The sequence below is a fragment of the Strongylocentrotus purpuratus genome, unplaced genomic scaffold, assembly GCF_000002235.5.
Source record: "Strongylocentrotus purpuratus isolate Spur 01 unplaced genomic scaffold, Spur_5.0 spur5_scaffold_14, whole genome shotgun sequence".
NCBI lineage: Eukaryota > Metazoa > Echinodermata > Echinoidea > Camarodonta > Strongylocentrotidae > Strongylocentrotus > Strongylocentrotus purpuratus.
The window spans coordinates 29,411,865-29,426,827 of record NW_022145599.1 but is presented as its reverse complement, the minus strand read 5'-3'; the positions used below and the strand labels follow the sequence as shown (position 1 = coordinate 29,426,827).

The 14,963-nt window shown below is 35.5% G+C and overlaps 2 protein-coding genes across 5 annotated transcripts in view; one reads left to right on the top strand and one right to left on the bottom strand.

Annotated features, from left to right (window-relative positions):
- LOC587231 (UDP-GlcNAc:betaGal beta-1,3-N-acetylglucosaminyltransferase-like protein 1) overlaps window positions 1-3,945 on the top strand; it is a 12,575-nt gene extending 8,630 nt beyond the window's left edge. For both annotated transcript variants that reach the window (XM_030984667.1, XM_030984668.1), the window contains exons 9-12: window positions 825-960; window positions 1,428-1,496; window positions 1,920-1,994; window positions 2,751-3,945. In XM_030984667.1, the coding sequence (XP_030840527.1) occupies window positions 825-960; window positions 1,428-1,496; window positions 1,920-1,994; window positions 2,751-2,831 (361 nt within the window). In that variant the 3' untranslated portion in view covers window positions 2,832-3,945. The remainder of the gene's footprint in view (window positions 1-824; window positions 961-1,427; window positions 1,497-1,919; window positions 1,995-2,750) is intronic.
- The window catches only part of LOC578611 (equilibrative nucleoside transporter 4), a 25,257-nt gene continuing 13,681 nt past the window's right edge, over window positions 3,388-14,963 (bottom strand). For all 3 annotated transcript variants that reach the window (XM_030984663.1, XM_030984662.1, XM_030984661.1), the window contains exons 3-8: window positions 14,157-14,231; window positions 13,216-13,442; window positions 7,635-7,797; window positions 6,858-7,045; window positions 5,682-5,922; window positions 3,388-5,119 (exon numbers count right to left, since the gene is read on the bottom strand). In XM_030984663.1, the coding sequence (XP_030840523.1) occupies window positions 4,953-5,119; window positions 5,682-5,922; window positions 6,858-7,045; window positions 7,635-7,797; window positions 13,216-13,442; window positions 14,157-14,231 (1,061 nt within the window). In that variant the 3' untranslated portion in view covers window positions 3,388-4,952. The remainder of the gene's footprint in view (window positions 5,120-5,681; window positions 5,923-6,857; window positions 7,046-7,634; window positions 7,798-13,215; window positions 13,443-14,156; window positions 14,232-14,963) is intronic.

Here is a 14,963-nt window from a genome sequence, read left to right as displayed (position 1 = left end):
ATTAAATAAGGGAATTGAGAAATATGTGATTAATAATAATAAGAATGTACATGTAGAGGTATTGCCAAGGGACAACAGTACACATTATATTCCCAAGTAAGAATCACAATGAATGAATGAATTACTGAATGTGTGATTTTTATCAAGTTGATGAAGTTCTTAACTAGTGTCGTATTTATTAACAGAAATTTATTTTCCATTACAAATTTGCAAACTTTTTGATGTAATATTGAAATTTGTCTTACAGCTCGTTAAAAAGGTAGATGTATGTGATGTCTAAAGAATGTACATGAACCAGTGAAAACAAATTTTAAACTTTTTCCTTAAAGGAAAAAAACTTTGTACACATTCCTTTCCCTGGAAGTAAACATACTCCTCTGTTTTTGGGTCCGTCCAGAATGTTGGGGCCCTTTTTGTGACATACCAGAATGAGAAACTATGTCTCCTATCAACTGTAACAATGTTTGCTCAAATTGAGTTTTGCATAAATAGCATAGCCAACTACCTTCAGAAGTACTCGAGCTTCATGGTTAATCAATATTATGGACCCAATATTTATGTAATGTTATATGAATATGGTGTCCATGTAACGCTGATAGAAAGAGAAATGTGTATTAATTAGCAAAGGTTTTGAAGAAAAAAAGCAACTGAAACAGGAACAATTCTGGCATGGAACTACTATATACATGTATATTTATTGCATACAAATCTTCAACAGATAATTTCATCTTCCATGTGTATTAGAAGATCTTAAACCTATTACCTACGTTACATGGACACCGACATATTTTTTGCCCCCACTTTATGGAATGACCCATGTACAGAGACACAATCTGGGAGATCCAGGTTTCATCACTGGAGGAGCAGGTTCTGTGTGGCTGGAAGCAGTTCACCATCTGGAATGCTGGCAAGCAGGGTAGAAAGCTCTATAGATCACTCAAGGATGAGAATAAACACAAGGTATACTTAATACCACCTCCCCATTCAGACTAGAATCTTTTTGGTAAAGGTACTGTATATGAAAATCATATGTACACTTAAGGATGACATTAAACACAAGGTATACTAATACCCCTTCCTCTCATCCAGACTAGAATTTTCCTGGTATAAGTACTCTATATAAAAATTGTATGTACAGCTTAGATTGTCTCTCATCTTAAGGTCCTATATAAACCAAACACTGTAAAATAAACAGATGTTTTTGGCATTGTCTCAAGTGGGAACCTTCATGAAGGATTAGGCAGACAGGGTCCATTACCCTTGTGAACTGGGTACCTGTGAATTTCCTTTTAGCAGACATTATGACATATTTCACATAAAAGCATTTCCCCTTATTTTATCCCACAATACATTCCTTGCTTTTCCCAAGCTTTAAAGTTATTTAATGTACTGTTTTTGTATTGATTTTTTTTTTATTGATATTGCAGGTGATTGCATTCTGTGATGTTGATGCAAAGAAGATTGAGAAAGGAGTTTATATCTATGAAGAAAGCAAGGTGAGAGATTACAGGAACCTATTAATAACTTGTCTTTAAAGTTCAATGTTGCATTTGTTAGTCCATGATATAGTTCTTGAGAAACCTTCTCATTAATAATAATGTAGCTTAGCATGGTAAAAAGAAGCATATATGTGTATTGAATATGAACAGTTTGAAGTAATTTCTAAGTACACCACATAGAGCAGAGTCATTTCAATAAATTTTTAAACATAATTGTTACTCATTTCATATAAAACAGCATGAATTATAATAAGAATACATTGCAGCAGCATGTCCAATATCATCAACTGCTGTTTTCCTTTTCCCTCGCATTGTGTACCGGTATATACTCTTTTACTCATTTTATTTCTTGATTATTCTCATTTTAATTATCATATTCTTGATTATTTCTATTTTCATTATCGTCTGCTTTCACTGCAGAAATTACCAAAACCCAGGGTTCCTATCGTTCACTTCACTGATGCAACTCCACCTTTCATCATATGCATTAAACAGGTATTACGTTTGTTTCTTTGTGAAAATGAAGTTTCTCCAAATTTATGAAAGTGATACCTATAGACTACCTTCTTCTAAATTATTCACCACCTGGGATCCAAAAGATCTTCTACAAAAGACTTTCAAAGACAAAATCATGGCAACTATCAGTAAAAGATAACTTTGCATACTTCCTAGTGCAACCAAACTGGAGTCAGGGATACAATCCGGCAATTACCTTGTTGATGTTTCATTTGACAGTTTTGAAGTTGTGAATACATAAGAATATTTTGGATTTTTTGTTTTTGTTGTGTTATTGTAACAGAGCAAACAAAATGTAGTGAATCAGTAAGAGCCAGAAGCATTTGCCATTTGCAAGACTCCCAAAATAACCTTAAAAATGCATTTGTGAGACCTTATAAATTTGAGTTGCTAATTGGCTTTATTCTCACTCCTTCTGAAGTTCTTGTTATCTCTGGTGGTGCCATGACCAAATGGGAAATAACATGAAATAGATCATCTCAACTACAGGGTGTACCTTTAACATTCTTAATCACAATCTTTCTAGATCTTTACAATATTACTTGAAAAAAATACATAAAACATCTTATTGTATTTTCTCATTTCTGTCAAATACACTTGTTGTGTTTTAGTTTTATTGGCGTGTATCATGAATTTATGAATATTTGCGCCGTAAATTTGCATTTACCTCATGTGACCTTGGCTATTACTGACCCCCCCCCCCCTTTTTTTTTTCTTGCCTTCATCCTGCTGTAGGACCTAACAGAGGGTGGCTTTGAGAAGAACCTGGCATCACTGAATCTTCAAGAGGGCAAAGACTACTACTTCTGCAGCTGATAGATTTAGTTCCAGCTCCTTGTGTTGACCCAAAATTCATCAGTACTATCTTTATACAAGGGTATGCTTTCTTTTTTTAATGTGTATAATTTGACTAAGTAGAGGCTTATGGTAGAAGTTATGGTGTACAAGAACTCTTCATTAAGGAGAAGTGTTTTGATTTGATTACACTGCCCCTAACAAAATGTTAACCATTTGGACCAGTCTATTTTCAGGCAAGGTCATACTAGATTTCCTTCAATCCCCAAAATCTTTGCTATCTGGTTCGAGTGAGGCATGGCCCTCGTGGTTATACAGTTAACTCTGCATAAGTAATAGATCTGTTGTAATGGCAAAAAATAGTTTGACTTATGCAAAATTGACTTAGGAAATGTAAATAACACATTTTTTGCATAGATAGGTCCACAAAAATTGATTAAGATAAATTTGCTTTGAATGCAGAATTGGGGATCGAATGAGGATGGGCGAAATATGTGTGCTTGGGGATGAGATGATTTGTTTAGACAATATACTGACAAGTTTGAAATGGAATGAAATAAACAGTCAGATATATATATTCGCTTTTTAAAAGTCACTTTTATTTGGAATATAAAGGGTTTACAACATTAATTTGAACACAGATTTACAATGTAATAGAATTGTACACTGGAGGCTCAGTATTACATTTCTCATGGAATTTTTTTTTCATAAATAGATATGAATGTTTCTTCAAGGTCGCGTCTCTAGTACTCCAATAAAATGTATTTGAGATGAATTATTAATACAAATTGAGTTTAACATAAATAAGTTCATTTATCTTATTCTTTGTCACTCTGTTTTCCTATTGCAAGATCAGAGAAATGCATTTGTTCATGATGATATGTTGTTATTTTTTTTACGAATTGGCTTATATACATACACATCTATGCAATGAATGTACAAATTCGATACTACATAGATGTATTCATTTCTATTTATTCCATGAAAGTATTACTTGCTTAGTAAGCAACTAAGGGACCAACAACTTGTACTCCTATATGAGGGACTGTTCATCGGAGGACATTTTAGATGACAATCCATTAGCAAATATAAGTAAGCACAGAGACATAGGTTTGTTTAATAAATTTTGACTGCACAAAAATCAAATTCTCAATGATTTAAGAAAGACTGCTGGCTGTGTTCTTGTATAGGAAAGATACATTTTAACATGTCTAAATATGACCGGTTCATTGTTTAGTTACTATTATAAGATAATGACGTGGATCCTAATCAAATGATTGGTTGAGAGCGTACACATGACCAGTTGTGAACTGCACTGATCAAGTATGAAATAAACATTTTTCATATTTAAGCATACGTTGTATCCCTGTTATCATTCATCTGCACACTGTTATATTGCACGGTTGGACGCCAGAATAAATTATTACTACAAAAATGAATACAAAAATAATGAAATTTGTTGCTTTATCTTTCATAAGCATAATGCTTTAACATTCATTCACTAAATGCCACTCTTATCAGCAAAATATGCAATATATACATTACAATTGATCACAAAGTTTACAATTCATTGATTTAATTTTGTTTTATTTGATGTAGAAACTTTTCTATAACTCAACCATATTAATGTTGTGTGTGTCATATCTCTCTCTCTCTCTCTCTCTCTCTCACACTCCCTCTCTCAATCTCTCTCCCCCTCTCTCTCTCTCTTAAATTCTTAATTTCATTTTCAGTCTCCTTTGTGTATATTTTGTGGCTGTTCCACTTTGATTTCTTTAACTAAAAAAATTGTGTAATCTATTTTCAACCATCATTTTTCTTGAAACTGCTGGCAATGTATTCTACCTCCACTTTACTCTTCTATCTCTTATCTTTTCAAATTCCTTCTCACTTTTTCACGCTTTCTTACTCCCTCCCTCTCTCTCTCTCTCTCCCTCTCCCTCTCCCCCTCTCTCTCTGTTTTATATCCAGTACACAGCACATCATAACAAATGATCTTTGAATCATATGTTTGTCACAAACACACACACACACCCACACATACCAATACATTTTCTCACATTCACCTCCAACATACATGTAGTAATATATATAAATTTGTTGTAATATTGCACCTTGAAGAAAGCGTGAAAGAGAGACGGATCAAGTCACGGTGATCTTATTCCTAGCGGGGGCAGCAGTCATGTTCATGAGCGCTACGGCGTGACAAGACGCCCCCTGGTGGGATGGACCAATGATGAACTTGAGAAAGTAGGCAGTAATAGCACCAAGGGTGAGGCCAACGTTGTAGGACACCGTCATGACATTACCTGGAGAGGGAGAAAAATGAGATGAGAGAGAGAGAGACACACAATAAGATGAACAAATTGAGAGAGTGAGAGAGAAAAAGGAAAGAAGGTGCAAGAGGGGGACGAAAATGAGATGAGATGAGAGAGGGAGAGTGAGACACAATAAGATGAACAAATAGAGAGAGGGAGGGGGTAGGGAGAGAGTAAGAGAGAAAAGGGAAAGAAGGTCCAAGAGGGGGAAGAAAATGGGAGAATGATAGTGGGACAGAAATATGTATACCAGTACATATTTTTGTAGTTGTGTCAACCTACACTTGCTACTCTCCACCTAGGTGTTAAAATGGGTATCCGGTAGGATGCGGTAGTGTGTGCAGGCAAGCACTGAATCCAATGACCGGGGTAACAGTATATCTGTAAAGCGCTTAGAGATGTCTGAGATGTATTAAGTGCTATATAAAAGCTGAATATAATTATATTATTATATGTATAGATTAACATTCTAAAATATGGCATTTATCAGAAGACATTGTGCATGCATGGTTCTATAACCCCGACAACTGTAAGGGAAGAGAGTTGTCCTTACCTGCTAGTTCCTTCTTCTCCTCTGGGACCAAGCCCGGGGCCAGAATCATGGGGACGCTGCCGAAGTAGCCATTGGAGATCCCGAGCATGGCAGAGAAGGTGATGGGCCAGAATGGGTGGGATAGTAGAGGATGAGTCCTAGGTGCCACACAGATTAGAAGGAGTGGGACTAGAAGGATTCTGGAGGCGGAGGCCAACATCAGACGACTGGTATGCCATTCGTAGGGATACGCTGCCAAGAGCTGTACAGTGATTTAGAAAGGAGAGTTAAAATACTGTGCAAAGATTGATTAGAATAAGAAAAGATTTGCAAAGTGTTTGCATCTATGTGACATCAGCGAAAATGAAGATTTTTGTTTTCAAAACTGGAATCCCCAAAGGACTATCTTCCACTAGCTGCCACATCGCCTGCTTAGGAAATGTATTCCTTTTCAAGTGACCTTATTTTGACAGTTTTAATATTTCTAGGTACCTGCATGGATTATGGGATATAGTCTGGTTTGCTCAATCAAATATAATATTAGGGACTGACAATCAATTATAGACTCATCATGAAATAGAAATTAAAGATAAAGATGCACTCCATTACATAATTAAAATCTTTAACATTTTTAAGAATCTATACGCTGAAACAAATGTGGGTTGAAATTGCTTTGATAAAGGTTATGGACTTTTAAAAATGGATTTGCTAGATCACCATATTTGGGAGAATTTTAGGTTAAGTACAAAACAATAAAATCATACAGTCAAAAATACAGTTCCAAGAAGCATTATATGGTCCTTTTGGTTAAAATTTATGGAATTTAAGTTCCTTCTTGCTCAAATGATTGGACTTTAAAGTATTACATTCCCCTTCTCAAAGCTTCAGACAAAATGACCCCCAAGAACATTAGATTTGATTATCCTAGAAACTATAACTAGAAACCATTATGTCTTTTGGCAAGAAATTTATCTACATTTGCCACACTCCACCCAGGTGAGGTAAATGGGTACCCGGTAGGAAGAAATTCCTTGAATGTTTGAGTGCCTTTTCATGGTAGCTTGGCTAAAGCTGAGGTAATGATATATTGCAGGGCCGTCAGGGGAACAGTATTAATACTGATGAGGCTACCCTGGGTAAACAAGACCTGTTTTTATTTTAATAGACATCAAATAAAAATGAATAAGAGCCCCCAACCTTTCCGCACAAATCAGTAAAATTGAAAACGGCCATGAGGATGATGGGCATCCATTCGTGAAGCTTGCAGTTGACGACCTCAGATTCAATCCCCGGGAACAGGCAAAGGGTGATGTAATAGGTCACCGCGATGGATACCATGTATGGCCAGATGTGTCGTGACAGGTTCACCCGCAAATGAAAACCCCCTGAATAGAATTAAAAAATGAAAGAAATTTTTGAATTCCTCAACAAAATATTTATCTTATATATTATCATAGTTGAAACCATTTAAAATTCATTTTGTGCTAATTCATATGTACACCAGAAAATGTGAACGTGTCATATTGTTTTCTTTTCACGTTAATGTCACATGACCTTCGTAAAGAATGTTAACACTTTTGTAAAGGTCCTTTAGAAAATACTTATGATTTCATACACGCGAAAGGGATGAACAGAGCGCGAGAAAAAGAGAGATGAAGGTAAGCAGAGAAAGACACAGAGAGCTTAAAATGATAAATTTTGATTTTGTCTTTTAAAAGAAGCCCACCAAAATGAATTGGTTGCTACCGTGAATTGTTTTAAGGGGAAGACTTGTGACAATCTCCCTATTAAATGTGTTGGTTTCAGTAATACCTCGGTCACACCAATAAGACCGAAATCAAACCGACAACAGACCATACAAAAACCTATATTACCCCTATGGCTAAGAGTTGGTCAGGTTGGAATTATTCTGCAATCGGTTTGCGGTGTCACTGAGGTATAATATACAACAGTTATTAGCTTTTTGATACTCACCAACAATTGAATGCCAGCAGGATATTAATGTCATTGGTTGACGAGTTTTCCTCTGTCTTTCTGTAGTCTGAGAATTTGATCTCGCTTCCTCCATCGATTGAGGTGTTTCATCGCTTTGGAGATTGACATCATCAACATTCACTGCTGTTCCACTTCCAGATACCTGTTAAGCATTAATGAATAACATTTAAGAGAGAATGGGATAAGAGTTATGTGATAACAACACTAAAAATCCACGTATAAATATTCCAATTGTATGATTTGCTTACGGAAGTATTGATATGAAATTGAGTTTAAAATTAGTTGTCTCCCAACATGTATGCATCTAAACAACTGATCGGCGTGATGAGCGGACGTGTTAATGACCTAGCTCTCTCCAACAATGAGCTAAACTGAGCTATACTGGAAATATTACCTCGAAAACCTCGAAAACAAGAACTGTTTATCGTTACATGGACTACCGCTTGTAGAAATTGGACCCAAAACCCTTGATTTACCAGCAAAACATCAGTAAAAATGCCTACAAGATCAGGAAAGCCGAGACGAGAAGCTGCAGCAAACAACGGGACACACCCAACCATTGTCCCTACCCAAGGCACCGTGGAGAGCCCACCAGCTCCCGCTGATGTATCGGGCGGTACAAAGGAACCCGGTAAACCGGCGCCAATTCACGCATCGGGAGATCACGTGACCAAGCTACGAAGCCCCGCGGCGCCAGAATCTACTTCCGTAGAGCCCGATGCTGAACTCAATTCAGCCATTCGGCAAGTATTAGAAAGTCTTCTCAAAGACGACGAATTTGTGAATCAGCTTACTCGAACAATTCAAGGAAAGCTTCTGAATGATTTAAAGGAGTCAATTTGTCAAGAAGTTTTGGACTCGTTGGAATTTAATTCTGCAAATCAAGGGGATGTGATGGCGGCGATGAGAAAGGAAATAGACGAATTAAAGGAAGTTAATGATGATGCTGAGCAGTACTCCAGACGTACATGCCTTGTGATAAGTGGTGTACCTGAGAGGATGAATGAGAATACCGATTCCAGAATCATACAACTCTGCAAGGAGGACCTCGGTGTCGATATCAAGATGGATGACGTCGAACGTAGTCATCGACTTGGGCAGCAGAAACCCCAAAGCGACGGATCGACGAAACCGCGCATCGGGACGACCAACTATAGCCACACACCCAGGAATATCATCGTTAAATTCAATAGCTATCGCACCCGAGAGCAAGTCTACAGTGCACGATTCAAGCTAAAGAATCTTAGCGATGAGAATAATCACCATGTCTACATCAATGAAAGCCTCACTAAGAAGCGGAAAGAACTACTCTGGAAGGTTAGAAACAAATTCAAGAAAATCATTGATAAGACATGGACACAAGATGGACGTATCTGCATTAAACTGAAAGAAGGAAAAGGAAGAGTGAATGTCACAAGAGAGAGAGACTTAGACAAACTGAGCGTATATATGAGAAATTCTGCTACATAATTTGAACTGAGTGTTTGAGCCTCCACCCACAGATGGTGGTGCTGGAGAAATTATTCATGAACTTGTATGTACCTGTTTGCCATTTCGAAACAATTTACTCTTTGTAACAAAATGGAGGTATTATTAGAGATCAAAATTATCCCAAATTAATGCCAGCTTGGCTCATGTTGAGAATTTCAAGCGTTATATTCAATTTAATTGAGAAGGAGACGAACGTTATTTCAAATTTCAAATTAATTGTATTTATATTTCAAGTTTTTTTTGTTTTGTTTTGTTTTTTTGTTTTTTGTTGTTGTTGTTGTTGTCCTATTTCATCATTTTAACCATGGTCAATGTCTTTCCTTGTAATATATGTGAGAAACCCGTAAAGTGTAATCAAAAAGCGCTACTTTGTACTAAATGTAACCAATGGATACATATTTCATGTGGAGATGTATCTTCCAAACAATATGATGATAAAACTGAACAGTTTCACAATTGGCAATATGTACCAAATGTATTTTCCTAGAAATGCCGCTTTGGAATGTTGAGGATATAGTAAAAGATAGAAATGTGAGCTTGAACCATACAAATTCTGTTGATATAGACATTGACTTAAGTACGAATACCTGTACCTCTATAAATGACTTTCCAAAGGGTAAAGGATTGAAAATTGCACATTTAAATATTCGTAGTCTTAGAAATAAGGTGGATGATCTGCAATTATATTTGAAAGAAAATCCGTACGAAATTCTGACCTTGTCAGAAACATGGCTAAGTGAAAACATTTGTAATTCATTGTTACAAATTGATGGGTATCATTTTGAAAGACTAGATAGAGACGAAAAGGGAGGAGGAGTTGGATGTTTTATACAAAAAAATATATCATATATTAGACGACCTGATCTTGAAGACCGTGAGTTAGAAATTATGTGGCTAGAGATAAGACTACACAATCACAAACCAAAGTATCTTGGAGTTGTATATCGTCCACCTAACAGTAGAAGTGCTTTTTTCAATAACCTAGAAATTAATTTAGAAAATATATGTATGTTATCAAATGATATTGTAATATTAGGTGATTTAAATTGTAATATGTTAACTCAGAATAATCTTTCAAAGCAGATACATGATCTGAGTGACAATATGCATTTGTCTCAGCTGATAAGGACCCCGACACGTATAACCGTTAATAGTACAACCCTTATTGATCTAATTTTTGTGTCAAATAATTTGAAATCACTGGAGAGTGGCACACGGTCTATCGGTCTAAGTGATCATTTATTGATATACCTTGTATTGAAAGAAAAACCACCGCCCTCTATATGTTCTGTGAGTACCTACCGTTCATTTAGAAACTTTAATGAAAATTCTTTCAAAAATGATGTTAAAGATATAAACTGGGATAATTTGTACTTAAACAATCACAATGTTGAGAATATGTGGAATATTTTCAAATGTAAATTCAAAGACATTTGTGATCTTCATGCACCGTATGTCACAGTAAGAAAACGTTCTAGGGGGTCACCTTGGATTACCAACGAATATTTATGTATCGCAAGAGATAGGAATTATTTTAAATGCAAATTTGATAAACACAGAACTACAGACTACTGGGAAAAGTTTAAAGAATTCAGAAATAGGGCAAATGTACTGAACAAGAAGTTAAAGAAACAATATTATAAGAATCTTTGCATTGAAAATGGTAATGATATGAAAAAATCCTGGAAAGTACTCAAAGACTTACTCCCAAAGAAAGATGCCAATTCTGATCATAAAATTCTTGTAAATGACCAAATTGTAGAAGACAAAGAAAAAGTAGCAGAATTGTTTAATGAAAGTTTCAATAATATTCAAAGCCAACTAACAGGAGCGAATGATTCTCATCTCAATATAAATGCATTGCAAACATTACCGCAAACAGCACATGAATTCAAATTTACAGAGATCGAGGAATGTTTTGTATTAAAAGAACTACTCAAGCTTGATGTTTCAAAAGCAGTTGGTATTGATGATCTTCCTCCAAAGCTACTTAAAATAGCTGCCCCACATATTGTTAGAGTCTTAACAGTATTGTTCAATTGTTCATTGTCAAATGGGTACGTTCCTCATGACTTTAAAGTTGCTAAAATAACCCCTATTCATAAAGGTGGAAACAAAATGGAATTAACTAACTACCGACCTATTTCCATTCTCCCCACAATGTCAAAGATATTTGAAAAAGCAGTGCACAATCAGATATACTCTTACTTAAACAAACATTCTTTGTTAAGTGAACGGCAATCAGGTTTTAGACCAGGGCATTCAACTCTAACATGCTTGACTGAAATAGTCGAAGGTATACTTGACAATATGGACAAAGGTCTGGTCACTGGAGCCATTTTTCTTGACCTGAAAAAGGCGTTCGACGTTATACCACATCCATTGATTATTAAGAAAATGTTATTGTATGGTATTGGGGGAGTTGAACTTGAGTGGTTCGAATCCTATCTATCTAATAGGCAACAATGTGTATTCTTGCAAGGGACTAAGAGTAATTTTCTAACTGTGAAATCAGGAATTCCACAAGGATCAATACTGGGGCCATTAATTTTCTGCCTCTATGTGAATGATATTTGTAACCTGCAACTCCATTCTAAGACAAAGATTTCCTTATATGCAGATGACACGGCAGTATTTCATCATGGAAAGGATTATAAAGTTTGTGAATACAATCTCCAAAAAGATTTTACCCGTATCTTGAAATGGCTAAAATACAATGGACTGTTTTTAAATGCAAATAAAACCAAAACAATACTATTTGGTTCCAAAAGAAAAATTCAAAATAATAATATTTGTATTCGTTACAGTGACAATGTACTCGACTCAGTCGAAAGTATGAAATATCTAGGTGTAACACTAGACAAAAGCTTAACATGGTCGTTACATGTAAAAGAAGTTGTTAAGAAAGTATCGGGTACGATTGCCTGCATTAGACGTATACGCAATTATATTTCCCGTAAGAATCTTATTACATTATACTATTCTCTTATCCTACCGCATTTAAACTACTGTAATTCAGTATGGGGAAATACTTCGAAACAAAATCTAACAAAGTTGCAAAAATTACAAAATAGATATGCACGATTAGTTCTTCGTGCCGAATATTTTACACCCCAAAATGTTTTAATGAGTAAATTGAAATGGCGGTCATTAGAGGAAAGAATTAAATATCAGAAATGCATCTTGATTTTTAAAATCATAAACGACCTATCACCACCATATCTTAATCCATGTATAAGTAAAAGACCGATATTATATTCTACTCGTTATGCTTTAAACAGTCCATTATTCATTCCAAAGTGTAAAACAAATTTAAAAACGAAAACCTTAGCGGTTTCAGGAGCTAAAATATACAATAAATTACCCTATCATATTAAAAATTGTAAGTCGCTGCAAAGTTTTAAAAAGAATGTCAAAACCTTTCAGTTTCCCTTGTAAACATATTTTCACGTTAATTTGACCTTTATTTATTACATTTCATTCATCTAGTTTTTTCAATTTGATAGTTGTATTTTTTTTCCTTATAATTTATTGTTAATGCGTGTTTTTCGTTACCCATGTTTAATTATTGTATATACCATGTATATTTTACCTTTGTATGTATGTTTTGAATTCATGTTATTATTGTACATGTTTTTTATGTGAATACAGGGCTCTCTGGGAGAGCAGGCTCAGAAATGAACTTGAATGAGACCACCCTGTTAAAATAAAACTATAATAAATAAATAAATAAATAAATACCAACTTCATTGAAAAGCCTTACTTAAACCCCACGTTTATGGCATCCAAATATTTGTGTATGGAGTTGGTTATTTGAATATGATGAGAAGAAACAATATTAACTAGCTTTATAACCCAGATGAACACCTGATTTTACTCTTAAAGAGAATGAAATGATCACCAACACTGCAACAGAGTCACTTAGAGATCAGAATAGTCCCCTCATATCTATATGTCACGGTGCAAAATGTCCGAAATTTTACACGAAGTTCATTGAAGATTTTATACATGAAAATCTACAAAACATCCACAAGAAGGTGAGACAAATTATTTAGATACAGAAGATCACCTCTGTGCTGAGTTGTAAGCTCCTCTCGTCCTCTCCCAGCCCCGCGTTCTGGCATGCCGTGGTGTAATGCCGAACAAGCTGAGTCCGTCGGGCTGCCTGATGGATCATCAGACATAGCAACAAGGTGATTCCGGACATGATGAAGAATATGAGGGTGTTCACCTTCTCGTTCGGTACCAGGAGTTTGGTGATGATGCGGTTAAGGGATGTCAGAACACCTGCAGTACCTATATTACGTTTTAAAAACATGAAGCCCATTTAATTCATTATCAAGCTAAAATGGACACTATACGCATGATTTACGTATCTTGTAAGGGACCTTGGGAGTAAACGTATCTCCAAAGCGATTGGTTAAAGTCAATTAAGTTACGTTTTAGTATTGGAGCGGTTTAATATTTTTTATGCAAGAAGGCCTAGCTCTTTATTATCATCTGGGTGACCAAATAAACTGTCATAATATTGTAAATTCCTTTAATTATATAGTTCTAAAATCCCGATTCCCTTCTCTGAATGATAATCATTTTCCAATCTTTGTTTATCGGGAGGAAGCGCTAGCTAGTCTTTTTCGACGGATGAAGTGCGACTGAGCGCAGCGACCCTTGGTGGTATGGAGTGACTTGTGTCACCTTCTCGTGTTATGTTCTCCCCTCTCCTTTTCCCCTTTCTTCTCTCTTTATACTTTTTTCCCTCGAGTTAGGGTCCCCCTTTTCACCCTCCTTACCGTATAACAATTATTTCTTTCAGAGCCAAAGGTAGAAATCAAGGTTTAAGTTTGTTTTAGTCATAAAAATAGTAAAAACACGAAACGGAAAATGTGATGTCACCCGCCCAACTCAATCAAAGTTTTCTGTTTGATGTAATGTTCATATATTTTCCAAAAGTGTATACAATTACAAAATTGATCGATCTAGGAATCTGCCAAAAAAAATATGTCCACTTACTTTCTCCTACCATGACAGCTTGTGTGAACTTCTTTGGAAGCATTCCGGCGTAACCATAGAAACTGGATTGTTGAACTGAAACGAAAATATAATCATTCATCGTTTCTGTAGTTCATCGTTCTTAGAAATAAAAAAATATAGTGATAAAAGGATAATATGAATTTGCAGAACGCAGAAACTGCGTATGATATGTATATCAACTGCGCTACAAGAGTTCCTCATGTGCTTTAAAACTACTTTGGACAGTTAAATGAAAAGATGCGCTTTAAGTTATTATTCAAAAGTATTTAACGATAGTGATGTCATAAATTCTACAGCGGTGGGTTATTCCACAGTTTGAAACGATGCATGGAAATGCTTGACCTCTTGATGTTAAAAAAAAAGATGTTTCAAGAATTTGACAATATAACTAGGAGAAATACTTTGATGGAAAACCTACAATGATTGCCAACAAACAAAGCTCCTTTAGCGGACTAATTATTTACCAACGAAATACCAACGCCATGAAGCGGGGTAGCTAAGAAAGGTCGGGGTAGTAATTATGCCTAGTACGATTTGTAATGGATAATTTGCGGAAGATTTGCAAAGTATAAAATTACTGTAATTGAGTAAATTTTGTCTGAAATTCGGAGAGTTAGACATAATATGTCTACTCTAGATGTTGTCTGATATGAGATCAACATGTTCGTTGGCATTTCGTTACATTACTTAATTAATTTTGTATCATCTATACCATTAATTTGGGAGAGCTGATAGTGAAAGAGACGTGCCTCCGTCCTGAAATACAACTTTAATACGATGACGCTG